We start from the raw sequence: 22,795 nt of genomic DNA on the forward strand, positions 1-22,795 counted from the left end.
GGATACTTAAATCAAACGTATGGTACTTGCCTTCTGAAGGAAAGGAATGGATGGGAAGTGGGAATTAAGGGAAAAATTAAAATAAAATAGGGTTTTGCATGAACCAGTAAAGTCATACTGAAAACCAAGGAGTAAAATTAGCTTATTTCTGCACCTAAGATGCACACACACAAACACACACACATACACACACACACACACACACACACACACACACACACACACAACCTCCCTTCCCAGTTCCTCCTGAATTCCTTTCAGCACATTATTCTAGCAAGCCATATCTGTAATGAGGACACTGGAGTAAAACCGTCTGATCTTATTAAACAGTTTTTGGTTACACTGTTTCAGTGATTCTCAACCTGGGGAAATTTGTTCCCCCCTCGTCCTGGGGACATTTGACACTTGGCGATGTCTGGAAACACTTTTGGTTGTCACCACTTGGGGGACTGGGTGCTACTGGTGGTTGGTGAGCAGGGGCCAGGGATGCTGCTAAACACACTCCACTGAACAGGACAGCATCCCACCACCACAAAGAAGCATCTCTTCCAAAATGTCAATAGTGCTGAGACTGAAGACTCCTACACTATTTCACTACATGTCCTTTTACTTCTTTGGTCTTTGGGAGGCTGCCCCCTTCAAGCTGACCAGATACTCCTTTATTCTTTCCCATCTTTCCCTTCCACTCTTCCTTCATTTTTGCTCAGGCAGGAGTTACTGTCTTGGGATGTCTCGTTTCCTCTAGCAGTCATGAGTCTGCTTAAATAGCACACCGATTTTAATTATTCATGTAACGACCGTGAGTAGGATAAACTGATAGTATGCCCTTAATAATGAAAGAAAAATAATTGCTAAAATGCCTCTCACTGCTCTTGCTTTTCTCTTTTGAGCTGCTCTTCCACACACGCAGTCTTTAACTGGATATCCTAAAATAGGAAGGGTATGCAATATAAGATTCACTGAGGGTCTTTTCTAAATCTTCATGAATGTGGCAGCAAAGGAGATAACAAATGTCCTAGGAGGGCAACAATCAAAAAGAGCACACTGAGCTGCAAGGGGGTCAGAGGTAGACTTTAGGAGGGCGGCTACAGAGGCACAGGCTTGGGCCAAGGTGGGGGTGGGGTGGAGACCGAGTTTAATTAATTGGACACTTACGGCTAGGGGTCCTTCATTGAAACAAGGAGAAACTCTTTCTGACTTTAACTGAACTCCAAAATTCTCTGAGCAACGGAATTGGCCTAGTGTACCACGTGGGGTGTACATTTTAAAGAAAGGAAATATTTTCAGATAATGGAAACTGTTAAACACTGAAGTTGAATGTTGTGGATGTCCTGCTCTGTTGGATTTCGTTACTTTTTCTTTTTTTTATGGATTCAGGCATACAGTATTACAGTCCAATTTAGGCTAAGGAGCAGATTAAAGTTCTTAAGAGCTATGATTTGTGTTTGCATGTATTTTCCCCAAAATTTTATCAATTGCATTGATACTTTGTCCCTTAGGCACTCACATCTCACATAGGCTTTAAAGTTAAATTATCATTCATTATCTCCTAAGGATATCTTTGCCCTGTTCTTCAGTCTACCCTGGTTTTTGTCGTTGCTAACGGTGGTGGTGGTGGTTTATTTCTCTTTGTTTTTTAAGAAATGAAGGTAAAAGGTTGGAAGGTCTCTGCAGTGACATCATCCTTTCGAATTTTATTCAGTTCAAGTAGTAGTTAAATGAATACTGTCAGATCTCTAAGCAGTCTTTTTTTCTTTTTCAGATAAAAAGTTTCTAATTCTTATAAATCACCTGCACTTGGATCAGTTTTTTTTTAACTAAAAGAATTAAAAGAGAAAACAGGTAGGAAATATTGGGCACATTCATTTTCTTCTAAGATAGATCCCCACTCCAGCTACACAGGAATTAAATCTCGCTCCGGTCTCTTTAACACAGGGAAAAGGAGGCGGGCTTCCAGAACGGCGAAGGTTCTGATTGGTGCAGCTGGCGGGAAGTAAACTGTGAGGGCGTCGCTTCTCTGACGGTCCCAGCCTGCGGGGTGAGAGGCCGGGACCCGCCGGGCTTCAGTTTCCTAGGCCCGCTGTTGCTTCAAGTCGAGGGAGTGGGAGCGTGGGGTGCAAAACGGAGCCCTTTCATTGCGGTGGGCTTGGGGAGCTGGCCGCCCTTTCGCGGAGGTGCCGCGCCCTAGCGGCCGGGTCGGCGTGGGCCCGGGGTCCACTCGGACCGTCGAGACTGCGCAGTGGCCCAGGAGCTGGAAGGAAGGTGTTTCCCCGGCGCGGGGCGCCGCCCTCGCTACGCAGCCGAGTCCCCCATCTCAACCTAGATTCTCTTTTTCCCCTGTTCTGCAGGCTCGCTTCCGGCGTCATGGCTCAAAGGGCCTTTCCGAATCCTTATGCCGATTATAACAAATCCCTGGCCGAAGCCTACTTTGATTCTGCAGGGAGGGTGAGTTCGGGATATATTTGCCTGCATCCGTACCCCCATCGTAAAGCAGCTTAGTTTTGCCTGAAAAGGATAAGCATCCCCTTTTAAAAAATAAATAATTTGAGGATAAATATAGAGAATATATTTTAAATATGTAAAATACATGTTAAAACATACAGTTAAGTTCTAATATGTTAAATTTCTATACGGAGTCATTGTTAATTGAAATAACCTCTGTCATTAAATTATAAAAATTGGCAGGTCTGCAGTTTACCGTGCAATTTTGCATTTTCAATTTTGGTTTACTTTTCAAAGAGAGGTGAGGAGTCCTGAAGGTATTTCACGTTTGCTGTGTTATTACTTCATGTTTATAGACAAGTATGGGCAGGATCATGGTGAGAGAAACCTGGAATGTGTGGCAAGACATCTTTAAGTGAAAATGCTAGGAGAAATTCAGAACATAGGTCTGCAATTCTTTTTACCGTTGCCACTCTTCTCAGGACATCCCCACAGCTGGAAAAACTAGTAAATTAAACTGGCTAGCATCTCACAAGGCAGGATGCAAAAGAGAAACTGGATGTAGATCCCAGAGGTCTGTGTTTTCTCCTGCCTCTTTTAAGGACCTAATTGTTAAGGGGAGCACAGTTCTTCCTAAGAATACCTAGTGGAGAAATCGTGAGTTAGGCTGGAAGGGTGATCTCTAAGTACACACATTTTTTTTAAATTTTACCAGTTTATTTCTTGTAAACTTGTAAACTCATAGGAAAAGCATTTCACATGTAATACAATGGCCTTAAAGATTTCATATCTGCCAAGTTATCTTTATGCGGCTCTGTTGGTTCTCAAAACACTTGTCATTATAGATTGACTTGAGTCAGTAATGCAGGTAAGAGGGATGAAAGAGATGGAGAAGAATTGTAGGACAGAAGAGTACAGAAGTGTTTATGGAGCTAGAGTCTGTGATTCTCTTAAGACCAAAATTGAATTGCCCACACAAAGCTTCTTACAGTTTTCTTGACGTCATATGTCTTCCTTTTGTCCGTCTGGACCTGCATTCTGCCTAGCTCTGCACATCCTGAAGCTGGAATATTTGTCTTGTCATGTTGGAGGAAGACATGCTGCTTCATGTTAACTTGGAAAATTGAACACTTGAGGATGTATCAAATGACAGACGCCTTCAATAAACGTAGCTTACTATTTAAGCTGTTTATAAATTAAAAGCATTTACAGAACTTCAACTCTTTTTCTAAAGGAGAAAAAAAGATACTCGTATATTTAAACTGTGGTCCAAAAATAATCATGTAATTTATTGCATAACACATGGTTTTTGGACAGATTCCAGAAAGAAACTTGCATACCAGTTCTAAAACTGTTTAATGTTGAACACCAAGGATCAGACCCTGGAGATCTGTCCTCAATTTGTTAACACAAACATTTCAATAAGAAACTGGTCTGTTTTCTGGCAGAAAAAAAGGGCTTTTAGAGACTTCAGATTGCTGGAGTTTGAATAATTTTGTGGTCTGCCAGAAGCAATCAATATTCTCAGGCAGGCCACAAGCAATCAATATTCTCAGGCAGGTCACCTTTATTAAATGCAGTTCTGTGCCAAATAGAAAGTAACTTCCCTTCGTAAGGCTGAGGCATTCTCATTATTCTTGGTCTCTTAAAGTAAGGCCAGGCAAGATGATAAATTATGCATGATCTATGAACAGAAGATGACATGTTCTCATGTAGATGCACTCTTCTATCAAGATTTATAGACCTTTTATATTAATATTGAAGTATATTTTATCTTACTAAATGTATTTTCAAGACTTGTTGAAATCTTAACCTCATGGTAGAAATCATTAAATAATGGGTCCATCAATGTGATTTCTTCAGAGTGTGAAATAAAGGATCATTGCAGTGCTTCAGAATAAATAATCCATCTGACTTCCCTTACCAAAGATGCTCTTCAGAAGTAAAACTCAGTATCTCTTAAAATAATTCCGATACTGCCTTGTTACTTTTTTCAGTGTTGAGATTCCCTTTTTGAAAAATGAGATGGTGATACTAACAGGTAGTAGTTAAGTTTGTTTTTACAATCCTTACATGCTGAAATAGAATGTTTGTACCTCTTGTAATGTTCCCCACCAACATTGTTTTGAAATTTTACTGCCTTCTGAAATCCAAGTCTGGCAATCACAGCAGATTCCTAAAATTACTGAAGAATACATTAAAATGACCTCTTAAGATATTTCATGTTTCAGTGTATACAGAACTTTCAGAATATTTCTCATTTGCCATTAGACTTGGTGGCATAATGATTACATGAGCCCCACAATTTGACCAGCATCTCTGGGCCTTCATATGGATATTGCTAACGCCATAGCCCCAGGTTTAGTGTGCTTTCAATTCATATCCAAATTTTACTTGTGATAGATCCTTGGATTGCTTAAAATTGCAAAAATGTCAGCATCTACATCCCTGAATGCAGAAGCCTAAGACACGTGGTCTCATTTGATCCTCACAAAGTACCTAATGAAATTGATGGGGTGGGTGTTATTATCCTGACTTTACAGAGATAAGTGAAGCATAAAGAAGCCATGATTTGAGAATGATTACTCAGCTACTAGCAGATATGGATGTAGTCAGGCTCATTTGTGGAGCAGTATTTATGAAGCCCTTACTCTGCCAGTCACTGTGCTAGGCATGTCGTTTTAATACTAGGTCTGATATTCTTTGCACTCTGCTCGAGACTCTGGTATCTGTGAATTTATTTTGTTTTTCTTAGGCTGCTTCTTCAATTTCTAAAAAATGGTTAGCTATTTGTTAAAAATGGATTTTTATAAATATTTATCATAATATTTTTAAATATCTAAAACAACTAGAGTGTTTCTTTACGAAATAACATTGCTCTTTGCTTGAATATTCAAAGTCCAGTGGCTTGAGAGCAACAAACATCTGATGTGTGCTTGACTTAATAAAATGACTTCTATTATAAAGTTATTGATTCAAATAATAAATGATCCCCATTAGGTGGAAATTACTATGAGCCAGTTTACCATTGGTGGTCTATTTTAGAATTTAAAAATTTTATGTAAAATATTGAAGTTACAGCAAAAATATTCCCTGCCTTGAGTAGGAAAACATAGTAGTACTTTTATGTTTTGTTAATTTTTTGTTGTTGTTTTGGAATAAAATAGTTGTCCAGTTCTCCCAGGCAGAAAAAACATGGCCCCAGGGGAAATGAGGCAGCATCCTATTTTTGATAGCCTGTAGTCCAGGAAGTCAGGGGGCCCAAATTTTTTGATATTTATTTTCCCTTTAATATCTACAGCTGACTCCAGAGTTCTCACAGCGCTTGAACAATAAGATTCGAGAGCTTCTTCAGCAAATGGAGAGAGGTCTAAAGTCGGCAGACCCACGGGATAGCACTGCTTACACTGGCTGGGCAGGTATGAAACACTGGCTGGGAGCTGGCAGGAGCATTTAGAGACCCAAAGCGTCCTCTTTTGAGGGCTGCCAAACAGAAGGTACACCAGCAATTACTTCCAGGAGAATGCCATGCCCTCAGCCTGGCCTTAGTATCTTTTGGATTTTTACCAGTGCTTTGAATTTCGGGCAAGGTAAACATATCATGGAATTCATGCCTGACACAGGTTTGGATGGCTGCTGTACTTGAGGAGAAATACTCACGTTCAGCTTCCACAGTTTATTTGGAGATGGCATTTCAGTGGGAAAAGATGAGAGTCCCAAAATAAAGTGCATAAAACAGAGGTAAGGAGACTGTCTACAGGAAATCAAACGTGTCCAGATGCATCACATTTTTAAAAGTTACCCCACCTCAGGGATCCACACGGGAACACAGGGTAGGCTTAGGTTCTGTGACCTTAACCTTTCAGACAGTCGTTGCTGGTTGCCTCACACTTGTGATTTTGTCAGTCAGTCAGAGGTTGGAAGAAACAGAACTTGGGTGTCAGAAAGGGTGAGAAGGACAAAGCCAAGAAGGAAAGCTGAAGCACCGTATAGAGAGACAAAGACAGGCTTACAATCTTGAAGAAAGTAGTTTAGAGACTCAGTGTTTCCCAGTTACTCAGAAAAGCAGATGAGGAGGACCAAGTTTTCAGCTTAAGGAAGTGGAATTTGATTTGAAGGCAGTGTTGTTGACATAAGAATGTAGGTTCCTGGGCCTCACAGCAAGGATTCTGGTTCAGTAGGTCCTACGCGGCACTCAGGAATCTGAATTCTGCAGGCGTCTGTGTCCTGATGCAGATGGGCCTCTGGGGACTGCACTTTGAGAGGTGTTTATGACAGGAATTTCCAATAGCTGTCTCTTAGCAATCAGCTTTTGATGGACAAGTAATTCTGTCTTTCTTATGAGGACAGGAAGGCAGATAAAATCAGAGTAAAATTATAATGCCTCAGGGACAGCTAACATCAGTATTTGTAAAATGAGAGGAATGGACTAGATAATGTTGGTTCCTCTTTATAGTTTATTTTTGTGATTCTTGTGGATTTTAGAAGGTTAATGGAAATGTTAAGATGAGAAGAAAATGGAAGTATTTTACTTCAAGAGGGAAGTTATAACAACAGTTGTCATTTATTATCTACTGTGTTTCAAGTATGCGGTAATTGGTAGATTAATCTCATTAATGAACATTACTATTCTTTACTTAAAATTACAAGTATTTGAACAAAACAGGACAAGTAAAATGCATGGCTCTCTTTAGCTTTCCTCTGGATTTCCACATTGCAATAAGGCTCAGACTCACAGATCTTGTCCTAATACTTCTAGAGTCTCCATTATTTTGTTAGTCCTGGCAAAAAAAAAAAAGGAGACTGAGACAGAGATAATTCCATAACTGATTACAAAAAGGAATGACATAAACCTCTCACTCACTCATTCAGGTGAGCTTCTATTATCACATACTATAAGGTACCTTGTAAGGGGAAAGGAAGTGAAAATAGATGTCAGGTTTGAATTAATAGTTTGACAATGTTAGGAACAACCATCTGTCAGGTTCCTCTATTCCCAGGACTGGCTGAGAAATTAAAAGTTAAAGTCTCCTTGGAAATAGAAAAGAAATTTCACTCCAAAGTAAAATGCAAGTTTGTTTAAATTTTTTTGGCCCTGTAGAGTTTCCAGCATCATCTCCTTTGAATGCTTTCAATATCCTTCAACTTTTTACCCTTATTGTCTGTGGAACTCATCGATAGCTCCGAAAAGCAGCTTATATGAGTGTCTTAGGCAAATTGTCATACTAAGCAGTTTAGGATGTGTTCAGTTGCTTGTTGTTTTATGATGTAACATGAACTCTTCTAGATAAATCTGCTAATGGTTTTTGAGGCAAGGTTCCTAATATCTCCTAATCAAGCACTGTTCAAAAGCTGTTATTTCCACACAAAATGGGCTGCCTCATCTTGTGTTTTGATAAGTAAAATGCTTTCCTATGCCAATGTCTAGGCAATCTGAATAGAATAAAACTGAGTTGCACAAGAAACTAAAGCTGACTCAACCACAGAAAGTCATTATGTTAATGCATTCTCTTCCTATTATATCTTAAGTATTGTCTATTCATGAGCTCAATTTTATTACCAAAAAAATGAATTCACAAACATCTTAACACAATAAAAATACTTGGTATTGTGTGTCAAAGCAATCTCTACATATTTTTTTAAGTAATTTATTGTTTGCTCCTTTTTCTAATGTGTCCAAAATTATATTACTTTGGGAAACACTAATTCATTGTAGAAAACCTTTAAAACTTTATTCTCTTTTCAGCACTGATATTTGTTGAGGACTTTTCAGTTTAGAATGAAAGTTTTTGCAAATTATTGTTATGTTACTCATTATAGTTCGATTGAGAAAGCTGCTTGATTTTTACCATTAGAACTTTAAATTACCATCCTATTTTATCAAGTTTTATTCCCCAATAAAAAAAAAAAGCTAGTCCTCCCAACTTCATAATACCTTGTTCATGTTATGTCTAGATTTGCCTCAGTTCTCACTTGATCTTGAAAATGAAAGAGCTTTAGCAAAGGAATAAACCAACCATATGTTTTTAATATCACATGTGCACTTAAAACTGAAAAACTGCCCTCCCATCATTTCTTCCCATCTTCCTTGTCAGTGAATTGAGACTAATAATGACAGGACACTTACTAGAATTTCTGCTAGAGCCCGTCTGTGTGTTACTTGTGCTTTAGAGAGCATGATGCATGGTGCTTTAGTGGTAAGGTGATGTGTACATTTTTAACTAGAAATTTAAAAGAAACAAATCATTGCTTTAGGAAGTACTTTACATTCACTTTACAAACTATTTCACAATTGAAATTATCTTGGCTTTTATTTTAAAATGGAAGCAGAGGATATAATACAGTGATGAGAGTGGCTAACATAGTCCTTTCATAGGATTCAGATACCATTTTCACCAAAGCCTATATATTTAAACTTGTGGGTTGTCATAGTACAGTTTCACAAGTTGTATGCCTGACTTTCACCCTTTTTTTTCACAGCAGGGAGGTGAAACGCTGTGACCCTAGGAAAGAAAGAAGAAAAGAATCTTTAAAATCCCTCAGCCATCTCTTATTGGCAAATGAGACAGTTATTACCATAAATCCCTTAGGTTTTTCATGCTTATCCAAGAATGAAGTGTTATGAATAACCACTTTTTCAGGCAGTATTTGAGAATTAACAAATTATTGCTAGTGTTCAAAAACAAGAATTCAGTAATTTAATAAAGAAATGTTGCATACATTTTGGTTTCCAAGGTAACAAGGATCATCAGTTTGCAATTTCATGATCATTTGGCCATTGAAGGACAGGAACAAAGATTAAAAATGATTCCTGTTGATAAAATGTTAGTAGGATTGACATTTGAATGACAGGAGCCAGAGTGTGTGTGTGTGTGCCTGTACACCAGTTATGTTCTGTGCCAGGCACCATTCTGAGTGTTTTGTGTTAATTAACTAATCTAAATCTCAGACAGTTCCATGGCATGAACAGTATTTGTTTCCCCATTTCACCGATGGGAAAACTGAAGCAAAGTGAGGCTGAGCAGCTCTTCAAAGTTACATAGCTAGTAAGTTACAAAATTAAGATTCAATCTAGGAAGCCTAGCTTTAGAGCCCTGTTTTTTACCCCATAAGTGTGTGGGGGGAGGGGGTTATATGTGTGTGTTTTCTGTCCACTTCTGCATTTGGGTTTACTCTGCACATTTTATAAGTGAAGATCTACAATGCTGTAAGGTGGCATAATTTGAGCAATGACAACATAATACTCATGCTATAGAAACTTTTTAGAAATGGCTAATGAGCAGTCAGCTTTTCGGTGTTTTAGAATAAAATCAAAATAAGCCCTGATAAAATATAAAAGAAATTTTGAAAGAAAGAGGAAAATAGAGTTAGACAGGCCAGAGTAATTACTATTTAAAAGTCTAAAGGAAAAAAGTTATTTATTTGGGATTGGACATGAAGTAAATCCTGGAAAGATTTATGGGAATTCACAACTAGAAAAATGGAATCTCCAGCATCATTCCTTAGAAGGTGTTGTCCCCCTTCCTAATTCTGAATTAATACATTCAGCACAGTTTCAAGGCAAAAAATTAACTGGGCTGAACAGAAGCTTTTCCTCATAATTGCTTGTGTCTGAAAAGGTTTGTTGAGGATCTCATGTGAAATGTCACTTATGATATGCAGTCAGTCAGTAGCTCTTGCAGCTCTTAAGAAGTGATACTGAAGTGAACAGCCTCAGTTCTTTTCACTGAAATCCTTTTCATAAAATTTAGTACATTGGTAGTAGTGTATCATGACACTGATATATGACATATGCAAGCAATAAGCATTGAGTTGTTTATTTTTAGCCTTAATCCTTTCCTGGAGACTAACAAGAGTTCTTTACAGTATGTGCTCCCAGCTGGGACAGCATTTTGGTTTTTAAATGCCCATCAAGAACTGTTCTGTATGCCTGTACACAGCATATAGAACATGTGTGTACAGCAGATAATGCAGAAAAATAGCAGGCATGGGGGCTCCTTAAGACCAAACCTGATGGCCAGCTACTCAGTGGTGCTAGGTAGTGTCCAGGGATCTGGGATGACTCACCAGAGAGCCTAATGCCACCTGCCATTGGGCTGCTTGGGTTCTGTTCCATGTACATTGTAGCTTCTAGGGGAGGGAAGATAATAAGGTGATTTATAAAATGGAAAGCACAAAACACTGGTGAGGAATTGTTATTACAAAAATTAAATGAGCAGGCAAAGTATTCTTGTGTTAGAAATAAGCATTTAGTTGAAAAGATTGCTTCCTTTGCAGATAACATAGTAGAAAAGTTAAATAAACCCAAGGGATAGCTGATCTCACCAGTGTCTTTGAGAAGGAGAGTGCCAGCCCTCATTTAATTTCATTTTTTCCCACCCTTAACTATGATGATTCTTAAGGGAAATGATGATAAGCTCACACTTAAAAAAAAAAAAAAAAACACAGTATTCTAGAGACCTTAGTTCTAAAAGACATGACCCAATCTTCTATAACCAACTCAAAGAGTTCATGAAGCTAAGATCAGCATATATTCTTCTTTTCAAATATCAGATAACATTTTAAGTAAGAGGATATGCAGCATAGTCCCTGGAGTAATATTAACTTGTGCTCTAAATGCAAGTCATTAAAATGTTTCAAGATGCTGTTCCTCTGATCTGCCAAATATGTAGCTTTTGAGCTACTATATTAGCATGTGATTCTTAGTTTTTGCTGATACCAGACTTATTTGAAAGGAATCACTCTAACCAGCCATCTTTTCTTTTTAATTTGATCTCCTTTATTAAGTAGCTCTTCATCAGAGCCAGCATTTCAGTGTCGAATTTGAGCCTGACCAAGTGTCCTTTACCTTGATGAGCACCTATGCCTCCCTGCCGAAGCTTTTAGGACAAGCAGAATCAGGGCGGGAACATGCACTGAGTTTTTTTAGAGCCCTTTACAGTGGCCACCAGCCAGGAGTGTGGCCTGCTTTCCTTCTGTTTATGTGATGTTGTCATTGTACTTCAGGCTATCTTAAATTGTTAAGACACAGACTGGAAACAACTGTAGCCTTTCAGTGCCACCCATTGTACAGTTTTCTTGGGTGAAGCACAGATTGCATAATGAGAATGTTTGTAGATACATCAGAAGAAATGGCAGGAGGGAGAGAAAGAAGACATATCTAAGCAATTTGGCTTTTACAAACAATGCCAAGGAGGCTGGGGACCTGTCTGTCATTTTCATTCCAGCAACTTAAGCAGCTAACATAATACCAGGCCCATAGTTGTTACTTAATATATACCTGTTAAATGAATGAATAGATGGAGGGATGGAGAGTGCCCTATTTAAAAACAATAACTTAAAACTGGGTGGAATGGAGAAGGGGGGAATTCATATCTGTTAGGATGTGCAAGTCAGTTAATCATATCTCTTTCCCTTCCACCTCTGCTCCAATTGAGAAATGAACTTAGAGATTAGTTATGGTATCTGCTTTATACTTGGGAAAGCTGGATAAAGAGCCTGTTGTTTTGACCTGGATCAAAGCAGGCTTCCTCCTTGTCCCCCGATTTGAACCTGAGACCTCCCAGTCTCAAGCAGAGCATCTGGACAGCCCAAGGTGTGGATTACCACATGAGAAACTTGGAGAGCTCAGGAGAGAGGCCAGGCAGCACACGTGGAGGGAAACTTCTCCCCCCTCCACAGTCAGAGGAGCCCGTGAGGGAGGAGTACGGTGGGAACCTGGGGGCAGGGGGAATACAGTTTCCTCATTGCTTCTCCTTTAGCGTGAGACAGTGACTCAACAACTCATTCAGCCTCACTTTGGGCATTTGGGGCTGGGCCTTTATTGAGTAGTTACTATGTGCCAGAGACTGTTACACAATGATCGGCATGATTCACAGTAACTGAGGAGTAGCTAACTGTTATTTCCATTTTACAGATAAAGATGCTCAGGCACAGAGATGTTTAGGAAATGAGTTAGGATCACATAGCTAGGAAGTGACAGAGCCAGGCTTCAGTCCCAGTCGTGGTTCCTGAGCCCATGCTCTCAATTCTGCCATGCAGAAGGATGCATCCCGCTAGGACAGTCTGAGTAAAATACAAGCAGCACTTCCCAATTGGGCGGTTTCGGTGCAGGGCACTGAGGGAAGGAGGAGGAAAGCACGGTGTCTTTTTTTTTTTAATCTCTTGTCCTGTTGGACAGTCAGCTCTGGAAATACATAAAGGAGATAACACATCTTCAGAGTGCGCTTTTGCCATCTTTTCCACTCTTTTGTTTGGGTCAGTGTTACTAAGTTAATGGGGTGAAGTCACAACTAGTTCCCTCCTCAGATGACCTGTATTAAAAGTACTAGAGTGTTTGGAAAGCCAGCAGCTCATGGTGCTCTGCTTTAATCAGACTGAGCACATGGACTAGTTCAGTTAATGTAATGCTGACATACTGGCTTGGTGCAGAATGCCATGCATGGTAACTACAGTGACCAGGAATGGGAATCCTGCTCTAAAGAGAACTATAATTTTGTTAAAGAAATGTAAATGCACATGCTTAAAACACACACAAAAATGAGAAACAGTTACAACACAATGCATTAGAAAGTACCAACCTGATACAGACAGACAGATGATAATACTGTATGGGGTTAATCAGAGAAAACTTGCACTGCTTCTATTTTCATAAACCTGAAAGGAAAAAACATGTTGATTGATGAGATTTAAAGTTTCAACTAGGGAACAGTTTATCTGAAACTTAGAGCAACCCATCACTCCTGCTTTGAGGGGTTCCTGTCTTTATATCACTCAGAATTCCTGAGATCCATTCTTGGGTGTTAGCTGGGCACCTCTGGTAACCCAAGCAGTATATATCATCTGAACATGATATTTCCCACCAGAGTGCATGAGAGTCTTTAATAGCCCCTCACCTGCAAGCAAATACCTTCTAGAGCTAAAATACCATGGCAAATATTTTTACATCAATGTAATTGGTTGTAAAAAAGATGAATAAAGTTAAGGAGTAACCTCTAAAATGCAGAATTACAGAGAAGGGTTTCCAGAGGTTTGTACATCTGTGGATATTTTTATCATCTCCATATACATTTGAGACACACCAAGGTCTTGATTGGTCAAGTTGAATAGGACTAATGATCCCTCAGAAATTCAAAGGCTTAGTATTAACTACTTCTCAACAGCTGGCTATATTTACAGTACTACTGGGGATAAGCAGCTGAGTAAGGAAATTACAGATATAGAAGTGTCCCTAAGCATTTACCCTCCCTTAGCAGAGTACTAACTACAGAATGAAACAGAATAGAAAAATCTAGTTAAGAGTTTCTTTCCTGAAAACTAGGATGGATTTCTGTTACGGCAAAGTTTTGTTTGGCCCTCACATTTTTTCTTTCAAGTAAATTAATTGTCAGCACTTCAAAACCAAGAGATTCCTAGGATAACCTGAGGCAGGGCCAGACTTCCTGAACTGCTTATACAGATCAGCATATAAGCAGTGTCCCGAACAGTGCGTCCTCAGGAGGGGCGGTGGTGATGGGGATGGTGCTTTGCTGGACAGTGTGGTAGCCACTAGCCACCCGTGGCTGGCGTGCATTCAGAAAGTGGCTAGTGCAACTGAGAAACTTAATTTTAAATTTTGTTTTTAATTAGATGCTTACTGTTAGAGGCTACCATACTGGACACCATCGTCCTGAGCCATCTACCGTCTGCTGGCGTCATGAAGTCAGAGTAGTGAGGGTCTGGGTCTCATCTGGTCTCAGGTCACAACAGTGGTTTTTCTGCTGTTGGTGGTGGTTTTCTGGGTTTTCTTTTGTTTTTTATCAAAAGCATCTTCCACTTGCATCAGATTAATGAATCTCCTAGTACAGCTGCTCCTGAAGTGCAGCAGGGAATGTTTCCTTCACGTGTCCCATTCCCCACACATGGGAGGGACATGTGCAGCCTGCCTTCTCAGAACTCCGGACTCATACCCAGCTGCCTCCTTGACCTCCCCAATCAGATGTCTAATGAACACCTAAAACCCAAACTGTCCAAGGCTCCCTCCCTGCCAGACCCCAACGTTAGACCCTTGTAGTGCTCGCCCATATCTACTGTCCTTCTCCTCCTGGCCTCCTGGGAGGGTTAACCCGTCCCAGCCCAGGGGCTACAGGTGGAAGCAGTATGTGTCGTGTGGTTCTTTATTGAGCCTCATGACCAGTTTTGATGATGATTATCCTAGAAGCCAGTAGAAATGTTTCTCATTATATTAAATGTCCTGTAGAGACTGGAATCATATTTGGGGATGAGTTTATGAAGGGATACAACTCAAATCTTCCCTCCCAAACCTGGTGCCCTCCTAGAGGTGTCCGTATGGGTGGGTGGTGCCCTGGCCCGTCTAGCTGTTGAAGTTAGACATCTGGGAGTCATGTTGATATCTCCCTCTCAGTCATTCCCCACCAGGTTCTGTTGATTTTAGCAGTTTAGTATCACTTTATCCACTGCAGTCACCCTGTCTCTTGCTGCTATTCCTGAAGCTAACTGTTAAGCATCCTACCTCTTCTGCATCCACTGTTCCACAAACTCTTTTCCAAACCTTACAGTGCAGTTATGGTGAGCTTTGAAAAATACAAATCTAATTATGCCCTTTCCATGCTTAAAATGGTGTTTTATCAAATAAAACTCAAAGTCCTGAACTGGCTTATTGGGCTATTTGTGCTCCACCATCTGCCTACCTCTCCAGCTGTGTTTTTTAGGATTAGGCTTACCAGCATGCCAGGATACACCTAAATTAATAGTGTCTTTAACATAACAGAATTTCTCCCTTGAATAAGTAGGCAATCCTGGGACTGGTGAGGCAGCTTCATAGTCCAGGATCTAAGCTTCCTGGATCTTGATGCTTTACCATCCTCATCACAGAGCTGCCTCCTCATGGTTTAACACGGCTGCTCTAGCTATACCATCACGTCTGCATTCCAGCCAGGAGGAAAGAAATAACAGTTGCTTCCCTTGAGGAACAATTTGTGAAGCTACTCCTATTACTTCCACTACATCTTATTGGTCAGAACTAAGTCACATGGTCATTACCAGCGGCAAAGGAGGCTGTTCTGGGCAACCATTGCCCAACTAAAACCCAGGGCATTGTTACAAAAAAAGGAGATACATTTTGGGAGCTATATAACAGTCTCTCTCACCAGAGTTAAATCCTTACCTTCCAGAGTAGAATATGAGTAAAAAATGTCTGATATAGAAAAATCAATAGCATGTAAGCATATTATTAGAAATATGGAGGTAGATTCTAAGGAAATGGCTAAAATGACTAAAAGTGGTTGCCTTGGGGAAGCAGGAATAGAGTGGGGCAAGGGATTACATACTCATATTAAGCTTTGCAGTATTATTTGACTTTTTCTATGAAGAACAAATTTATTTTGATAAAAATTACATTTGAAAGAGTTTTTTTTAAACATAGACTGAAGCCAAGACTGTGAGTACATATAAGAGCTGGATGAGTTTTCCCTACAGAGCCCTTGAGGTTGTGTCTTTATTTACCACCTTGCCAGTGATTTTCAGCCTTCAGTATATAAGCACAGGTGATGTTAGACACATGAATATGGTCAAAGATTGGAAGATCCTAAGGATCAGACTCAAGACATTTAGCCATAGGCAGTTCCTCCATGTTTGCTATTACTAAATTAGGGCATCTGGAGTTTAAAATATTAATGAGACAGTAAATGTTTTCAACTTATGCATTTTGTCTTATTTTCCTGACATACACTGATTGATAAAAAGCTTGTCCAGAAAATGTTTCTGATTGGCAGCAGCTGTCCTCTCTTGAATGTTTCTCATCTGTGGGTATTTAGTGACAGAGAAGGTAGACATCATAAACTGTGGCTTGCAGAAGGTTGCTTACTCAGAATAAGCAGATGCTGAGACCTGGGATGAGAAGGAGAGAAATAGAACCTGAAGTGGTAGAAAAGCCCAGAAGCTGGAGAGGTCATTCTCTGCTGATCAAGAAGAAAAAAGCAAATTTTTTTCATCTAAATGAAATACTGTGAAACTTGAGAAAAGATTACCTGTTTTTCATGAGAAATCAAACCTTACAATTGCCAACCTTAATGGGTTTTGTTTGTTAAATATTTACGCCAAAAGGAATTGTTGGTAATGAGAGACAGAGGTTTGAAAAGGAAAACAATCATTGGTCTTGTATTTAATCACTTTTTATTTTCTCAGATCTCAGTCATGTTGTTATCTAGCTCTGGTGCTTACATAACTTAATTAGAGGCGTTCAGGGAGGAATGGGAATAGGAGGGCAAAATGAAAGGGTAACAGTTTAAACAGATTGTCTGCAGATGCCTGGTATGGCTGGAGATGAAGCCTACTTAAGGACCTAATTGTAGAAGAAGCTCTTGACATTGATCATTTGTGAAAGGGGGATTTTTATTTTCTTACCCACATACGTGGTTTTGTACACTTACCGTCTACAAACCTTAAGCATTGGTACATCTGATCATCAGTCTGTGGAATTACTAACACCAAGCCACTTTGAAAGAGCAGACAAGGTTATTAACTTTGGCAGGAAATGAAAATTTGGCCGTAATATACATGTGAAATTGAATTGTCTGTAGCACAAAGCTTTGGCAATTACCCATGCAAAATGAGAAAACTATCTAAATTTAAAATTATCCTCAGTACAGTGAAAAGTAATTTTGCAGACTGCATTTTTACTGCATTGAAATCCGTGAAGATATTGGCTCTATTAATTTAGATTTAAACAGGGCCTCTGTATCTTCTAAAAATGGCAAATGAGATGGAAAATTTACTTGAAGGGGAGAGATGAGTTTCTGGAAAAGCCGCAGGCAGGCAGGCTCCCTGCTCCGCATCTCTGAGTCTCCCTGAGACCAGTCAGCTTCAGAGGGAAGGCTCTATCTACCGTGACAGGCATTCAGAATAAGGACATTTAGACAATGCTTTAGCTGCAGGCTTCAAGAGTAAGATAAGCAGCAAACTGAGTAAGGGCCAAAGGGGAAGTCATCAGCAGCCTTTACAGTGTAGTTCCTAAAGCAACTGGGTCCTCGACACAGGCAAAAAAATGAAGGAGGAGTCAAATTTATCTTCTCAGATGTTAGATGAATGAATAGTCTTCTTATAATCCCTGCCTAGAACAATACTGGTAGGGGATTTGGTTATTCTTCCTCCCTTCTCACAGGAAAAATGACCTCCTCTATAAAGAGAGATTCAGTTTTTCATTCTCTAGTCTTTGAATTTCCTTACCTCACAAGAACAAACATTTCTTGTATTATTAATTAAATCATTCTTTGTTAAATAAGTGACTATTTATTTGGAACCATACTTTTGATGACCTGTCATTTAACCATCAGGAAGAACACCTTAACCCAGTAGTCAGAGTACATCGTGGATTAATAGTGAACTTGGGTTTACAGTTCTCAGAGCGCCTATTATGCAGAGTCGTCATGAGGAGGAAGCTAGCAAGTGTTTGCCTTCATCTGGTTCTTAGAGCTACTTAGTAATAAAAACAAGTCTCAAGCTAAGGTCATCTGAACTTGTTAACAGCTTATCAAAAATCAGCACTGCTAAGTAGGCAACACACCGGGATAATACAGACAACTAACTGCCCTTTCCTTATTTTTACGTTATTTCCTTTTTGCTTTTAGGCATTGCCGTGCTTTACTTACACCTCCACGATGTATTTGGGGATCCCACCTACCTACAGATGGCTCATGGCTATGTAAAGCAAAGCCTCAACTCTCTGAGCAAGCGCTCCATCACCTTCCTTTGCGGGGATGCAGGCCCCCTGGCAGTGGCTGCTGTGGTCTATCACAAGATGAACAATGAGAAGCAGGCAGAAGATTGCATCACCCGGTAATCATGTTTCTTTCTGAGGATGACTGTCTAGACGTGTTAATTCTGTATGTGCCAGCAGAAGAACACATTTTAGTGGGTTTACTTTTCTCAGCAATAAATCTTACTGCAGCATGTTACTTGATCAATGCATATATTATTCCTATGTTATAGTTAAGGAAGAACCATTATAATCCCTGTCTTACTGTAAGATAAATGACACTGACATGTTCCAGATGAAACATCAGTGTTTAGTACCAGGAACGAGACCATAAGCCTAATCATGTGATTACTAATCCAAGGTGCTATCCAAGATCAATAATTCAAAATAATGCAGTTCACTTCCTGCAGTAGGCTGGGAGAGGCCTCCTGGGGAACCACAAATGGACTCAAAACTACTTTTCTTAGGAGCAAATGACATGTAAATCCAAGTTTTTATTTTTAATATAAATCATAGCAGCCTATTAGAAGCTTGTGAACTATGAAAAATGCAAAGCTTTTGTCCTAATAAACTGCGATTATTGTTTTACTAGAGTTCATTGAACATGCAGAATTCTAAGAAGTCTGGCTGCTGTGCAGCTCTGCATGCAGTACTGTTAGGCTCCCACTGTGCATGCTCACATGCAGAGAGTTGCAATTCTAGCAAAGGTTTTTTTGTTTTGTTGTTTAATAGACTTTTTAGCCTATGTAAGTTCAGTTCACAGCAAAATTGTGAGGAAGGTACAAAGATTTCCCATATGGGAGATCTGTCCTTACATACACATAGCCTCGCCCATTATCATCCTCTCCCACCAGAGCAGCACAGTGATACAGCTGGTGAGCCTGCACTGACACATTACCACCCGAGTCCATAGTTCACATTAGGGTCACTCTAGGTGCTGCATAGTCTGTGAGCTTGGACAAAGGTATCCATCACTATAGTGTCACACAGAGTAGCTTTGCTGCCCTAAAAGTCCTCTGTGCTCTGCCTATTCATCCCTCTTCCCTCCTCCCTAACCCTTGGCAGCTGTTGATCTTTTTATTGTCTCCATAGTTTCACCTTTTCCAGAATGTCATCTGGGTGGAATTAGGTAGTATGTTGCCTTTTTCAGATTGGCTTCTTTCACTTAGTAATATGCATTTAAGTTTTCTCCTGTCTTTTCATGGCTTGATAGCTCATTTCTTTTTGCTGAGTAGCAGCATTCTGTTGTGTGGATGTGCCAGTTTGTTTACGCACTCACCTCCTGAAGGATTATCTTGGTTGCTTTCAAGGTTTGGCTATTATGAATAAAGCTGTTATGCGGGTTTTTGTGTGGACATAAGTGTCCACCTCCCTTGGGTAAATGCCAGGTAGCATGATTGCTGGGTAATATGGTAAGAGTATGTTTAGTTTTGTAAGAAACATCCAGACTGTCTTCCAAAGTGGCTGTGCTATGCCATTTTGCATGCCTGCCAGCAATGAATGAGAAATCCTTGTCAGCATTTGGTGATGTCAGTGTCCTGGATGTTTGCCATCCTAATAGATGTGTAGTGGGATCTTGTTGTTTTGATTTGCATTTCCCTAATGACATATGATGTGGAGCATCTTTTTATAACCCTTTTTTAATTGGGTCCAGTGATAATATAACCAGTGATCGTCCCCAAGTTGACTATAGTTTTTGATACCTACTCCTCTTTCTTAAGATTTTATGTTAGGATAGCATTATCATCACTGATTTTGTTTGTTGGAGATTCTTATACTGTGTGGTGGTGTATATATCATCAATAGGCTTTTGGCCTAAATTTCTATTAACTAGAGCCTTTTTTCCCCTCAGAATTTCATTATGAAAAATTTCAAACAAATAGAAGTATTGAAAGGAATGGTGAATACCTGTATATGTGGGTAGCCACCTATTTCTACCATTAACATCATATCACATTTCCATCCATCTATCCATTCTTCTACCCATTATCAATCTTTTGGGGGTAGATGCATCGCAGAGTAAATTATAGACATCAGTACACCTCCTTCAAAATACTTACGCATATGTATCATTTACTGGCCAGCATTTAATATCTGTTTAATTTTCTTCTTTTCATGTAAACTTTACACATAGTGAGATGCCCAGGTTTTAAAGTGAATACTTGTTGAGTTTTGACAAATGCATACACCAGTGTAATCTAAACCCCTACCAAGATCTAGAATATTTTACCAAATACTTTTTCCCTCTTTTCTCTTCTGGAATTCCAATTATACATAGTTTGGCCTTTTGACATTGTTAGACCAGTCTCTTTTTTCTTTTCAACCTTTTTTTTTTTCTTCCTGTTCTTAAGATTGAATAATATTGATCTATTTTTAAATTCACCATTTCTTTCTTCTGTTATATCCATTCTGCTGTTAAGCTCCTCCAGTAAAATTTTTTTTAGACATTGCATTTTTCAGTTCTAGAATTTACACTCAGTTCTTTTTTCCTCAAATGTTTTTAATTGTGGTAAAATACACATAACAAAATTTACCCCATTAACCATTTTTAACTGTACAATTCAGTGATATTAAATACATTCATAATTTTCCATAACCATCACCACCATCCATCTCCATAGCTCTTTTCATCTTGTAAAACTGAAACTTTGTACCCATTAAACAATAACTCCCCATTCCTCCAGCCCCTGGCAACTGTCAGTCAACTTTTATCTCTATGATTTGGACTACTCTAAGTATCTCATATAAGTGGAGTCATACAGTATATGTCTTTTTGTGAATGGCTTATTTATACTACTATAAGGTCCTCAAGGTTCATCCATATTATAGAATAATTAGACTTTTTAAGATATGGTTGTGTTGTTTTTTAAGAGCCAGTACTAAGAGTGATGTGTTATTTATTCGTACTTCTGTTGTTTAAGCACATAATATGTGAATTCCTCCTCGTCCCCGAAATTTTTCTCATACAGTGATGTTTTCTTATGGTAACTTTTTCCCTAGCAAATATAACAAGAAGAGGGTAGGGGGCAGGCCACAGAGTCTTCTGTTCTCCCTATAATGATCTATGAGTCATTATATTAAATCATTCCCTGAATTGACATACACTTCAGAATACCTTTTTAAATACATGCCTATGCTACATCTGTCAGAGGTTAGAAATTACACGGTACAGCTTAAAAACAAAAAACATTACTATGTATTTGAGAAAAACTATGTACTCCAGGGTTGGAAAGTGTTTAATGTAAAACCTGTCAGTAACCTTGATCAAAATGGCCAAGGAAACAAAACTATGATTTCCCCAAAAGTTTAATTACCATGCATTCTTTCCACAATAATTGGCTTGTATGAGACCAGGCAATACAAAACCTGTTTCATACCCATCTGAAGTTGAAACACAGAAACTACCTTTTTTTTTTTTTTTTTTGCATGACCAGTTCCATTAGCCACACATCTGCTTTAGAGGTTCACAAGGAAGTCTCATTAAGTAAGTCATTCTTAAATACCATAAAAATTAATTGGTAGTGGTCCCAATATTTTATATATAATGCCAGCCTTTCTCAAAAATATGTACAAATAGTAATAGTTCGTTATGTAAAGAATGTTTAATAGGTGTTAAATGAAAACAGATTTGTGTATTCAAACAGATGAGGGAAATAATAACTAAGCAAAGTTAAATGTGTGCCTTTACTGGCTGCTTAGAGTCTGTAGTAGCTTTTATATACTGGAAACTCCAGTATCTCTGGGAGCAGAGTTTTCTAAACTTGCCACATAGATCATTCATTTTCTTCATGAAGTCTTAGGCCCTGTTGTTCTAAGAAATAGTTTTTGAGGAATAGTACCATCTATTAATATTGGTTTATTAAACACTCTTTAAGAGTAAACTAAAATTTCATTGTTTTGATACCTTGGTAATAAAGGTTTTCTTTGCATTTATATCTTTTTTTTTAAATTTTATGACATTTCAACAGTATTTTATTTATAGCCAATGGTCTTATTAAGGTTAAATATTTAGAATGCAGGTGTATAATAGGAAAGTAGGCTGTTTGTGGATATAGCTTTGATTTTTCAGATTTGTGGAGTTCATGGTAGAACAGAAAGAAGAAAAGGAATTATTTGTAATTTACTTTCACATCTCCGTTTTAAGGGAAAAATCTATGTCTTTTCAATTCAGTTGAAGTGATTTGATGTTATCAATTATTTAATGAACCTACTTGTTTGTTTTACTTTTTACCAAACCTTTCTCCTATCACACAGTCCTTTTGAGATACCACAGACACTCAGATTTTCTGTGTGGCATTGTGTTGTGCTCCACTACCAACATTGTATTTCAGCTTACATTTCCTATAGTTTCTTTATATAATGGTCTTTCAGAATCATGATTTTTAGTTTTGGGCACCAAAAGGACCTTTGGGATCATCAAAAATCTAATCCTTAGAAATCAATGTTTCCTTAAGGTAGGGGTTCTTAACTTTGGGGCCTGGAGAACTTAGGGCTTCCAGAAGTGTATATAAAAACCCCAAATTATATTCAGCATGGAAGAACATTTACACTTTCCTTGGAGAGGTCTCTGACTCCCAAAAGGTGAGTGTGTGGTGTGTG

At 38.9% G+C, this 22,795-nt stretch overlaps 1 protein-coding gene and 1 long non-coding RNA gene across 4 annotated transcripts in view; one reads left to right on the forward strand and one right to left on the reverse strand.

Annotated features, from left to right (window-relative positions):
* The first annotated feature begins 1,988 nt into the window (after positions 1-1,988).
* Positions 1,989-22,795, forward strand: part of LANCL1 (LanC like glutathione S-transferase 1) — a 38,468-nt gene continuing 17,661 nt past the window's right edge. The window contains exons 1-4 of one of the 3 annotated variants that reach the window (XM_036926791.2): positions 1,989-2,038; positions 2,349-2,445; positions 5,744-5,861; positions 18,069-18,276. In XM_036926791.2, the coding sequence (XP_036782686.1) occupies positions 2,365-2,445; positions 5,744-5,861; positions 18,069-18,276 (407 nt within the window). In that variant the 5' untranslated portion in view covers positions 1,989-2,038; positions 2,349-2,364. Of the gene's footprint in view, positions 2,446-5,743; positions 5,862-18,068; positions 18,277-22,795 lie in introns of all 3 variants that reach the window. The other 2 variants (XM_036926790.2, XM_057503588.1) reach the window with 2 other exon arrangements.
* The window catches only part of LOC118932937 (uncharacterized), a 102,954-nt gene continuing 86,029 nt past the window's right edge, over positions 5,871-22,795 (reverse strand). The window contains exons 3-5 of the long non-coding RNA XR_005032961.2: positions 13,023-13,098; positions 10,510-10,572; positions 5,871-8,945 (exon numbers count right to left, since the gene is read on the reverse strand). This is a non-coding gene — a long non-coding RNA (uncharacterized LOC118932937). The remainder of the gene's footprint in view (positions 8,946-10,509; positions 10,573-13,022; positions 13,099-22,795) is intronic.

Source organism: Manis pentadactyla, chromosome 6 (genome assembly GCF_030020395.1).
Source record: "Manis pentadactyla isolate mManPen7 chromosome 6, mManPen7.hap1, whole genome shotgun sequence".
NCBI lineage: Eukaryota > Metazoa > Chordata > Mammalia > Pholidota > Manidae > Manis > Manis pentadactyla.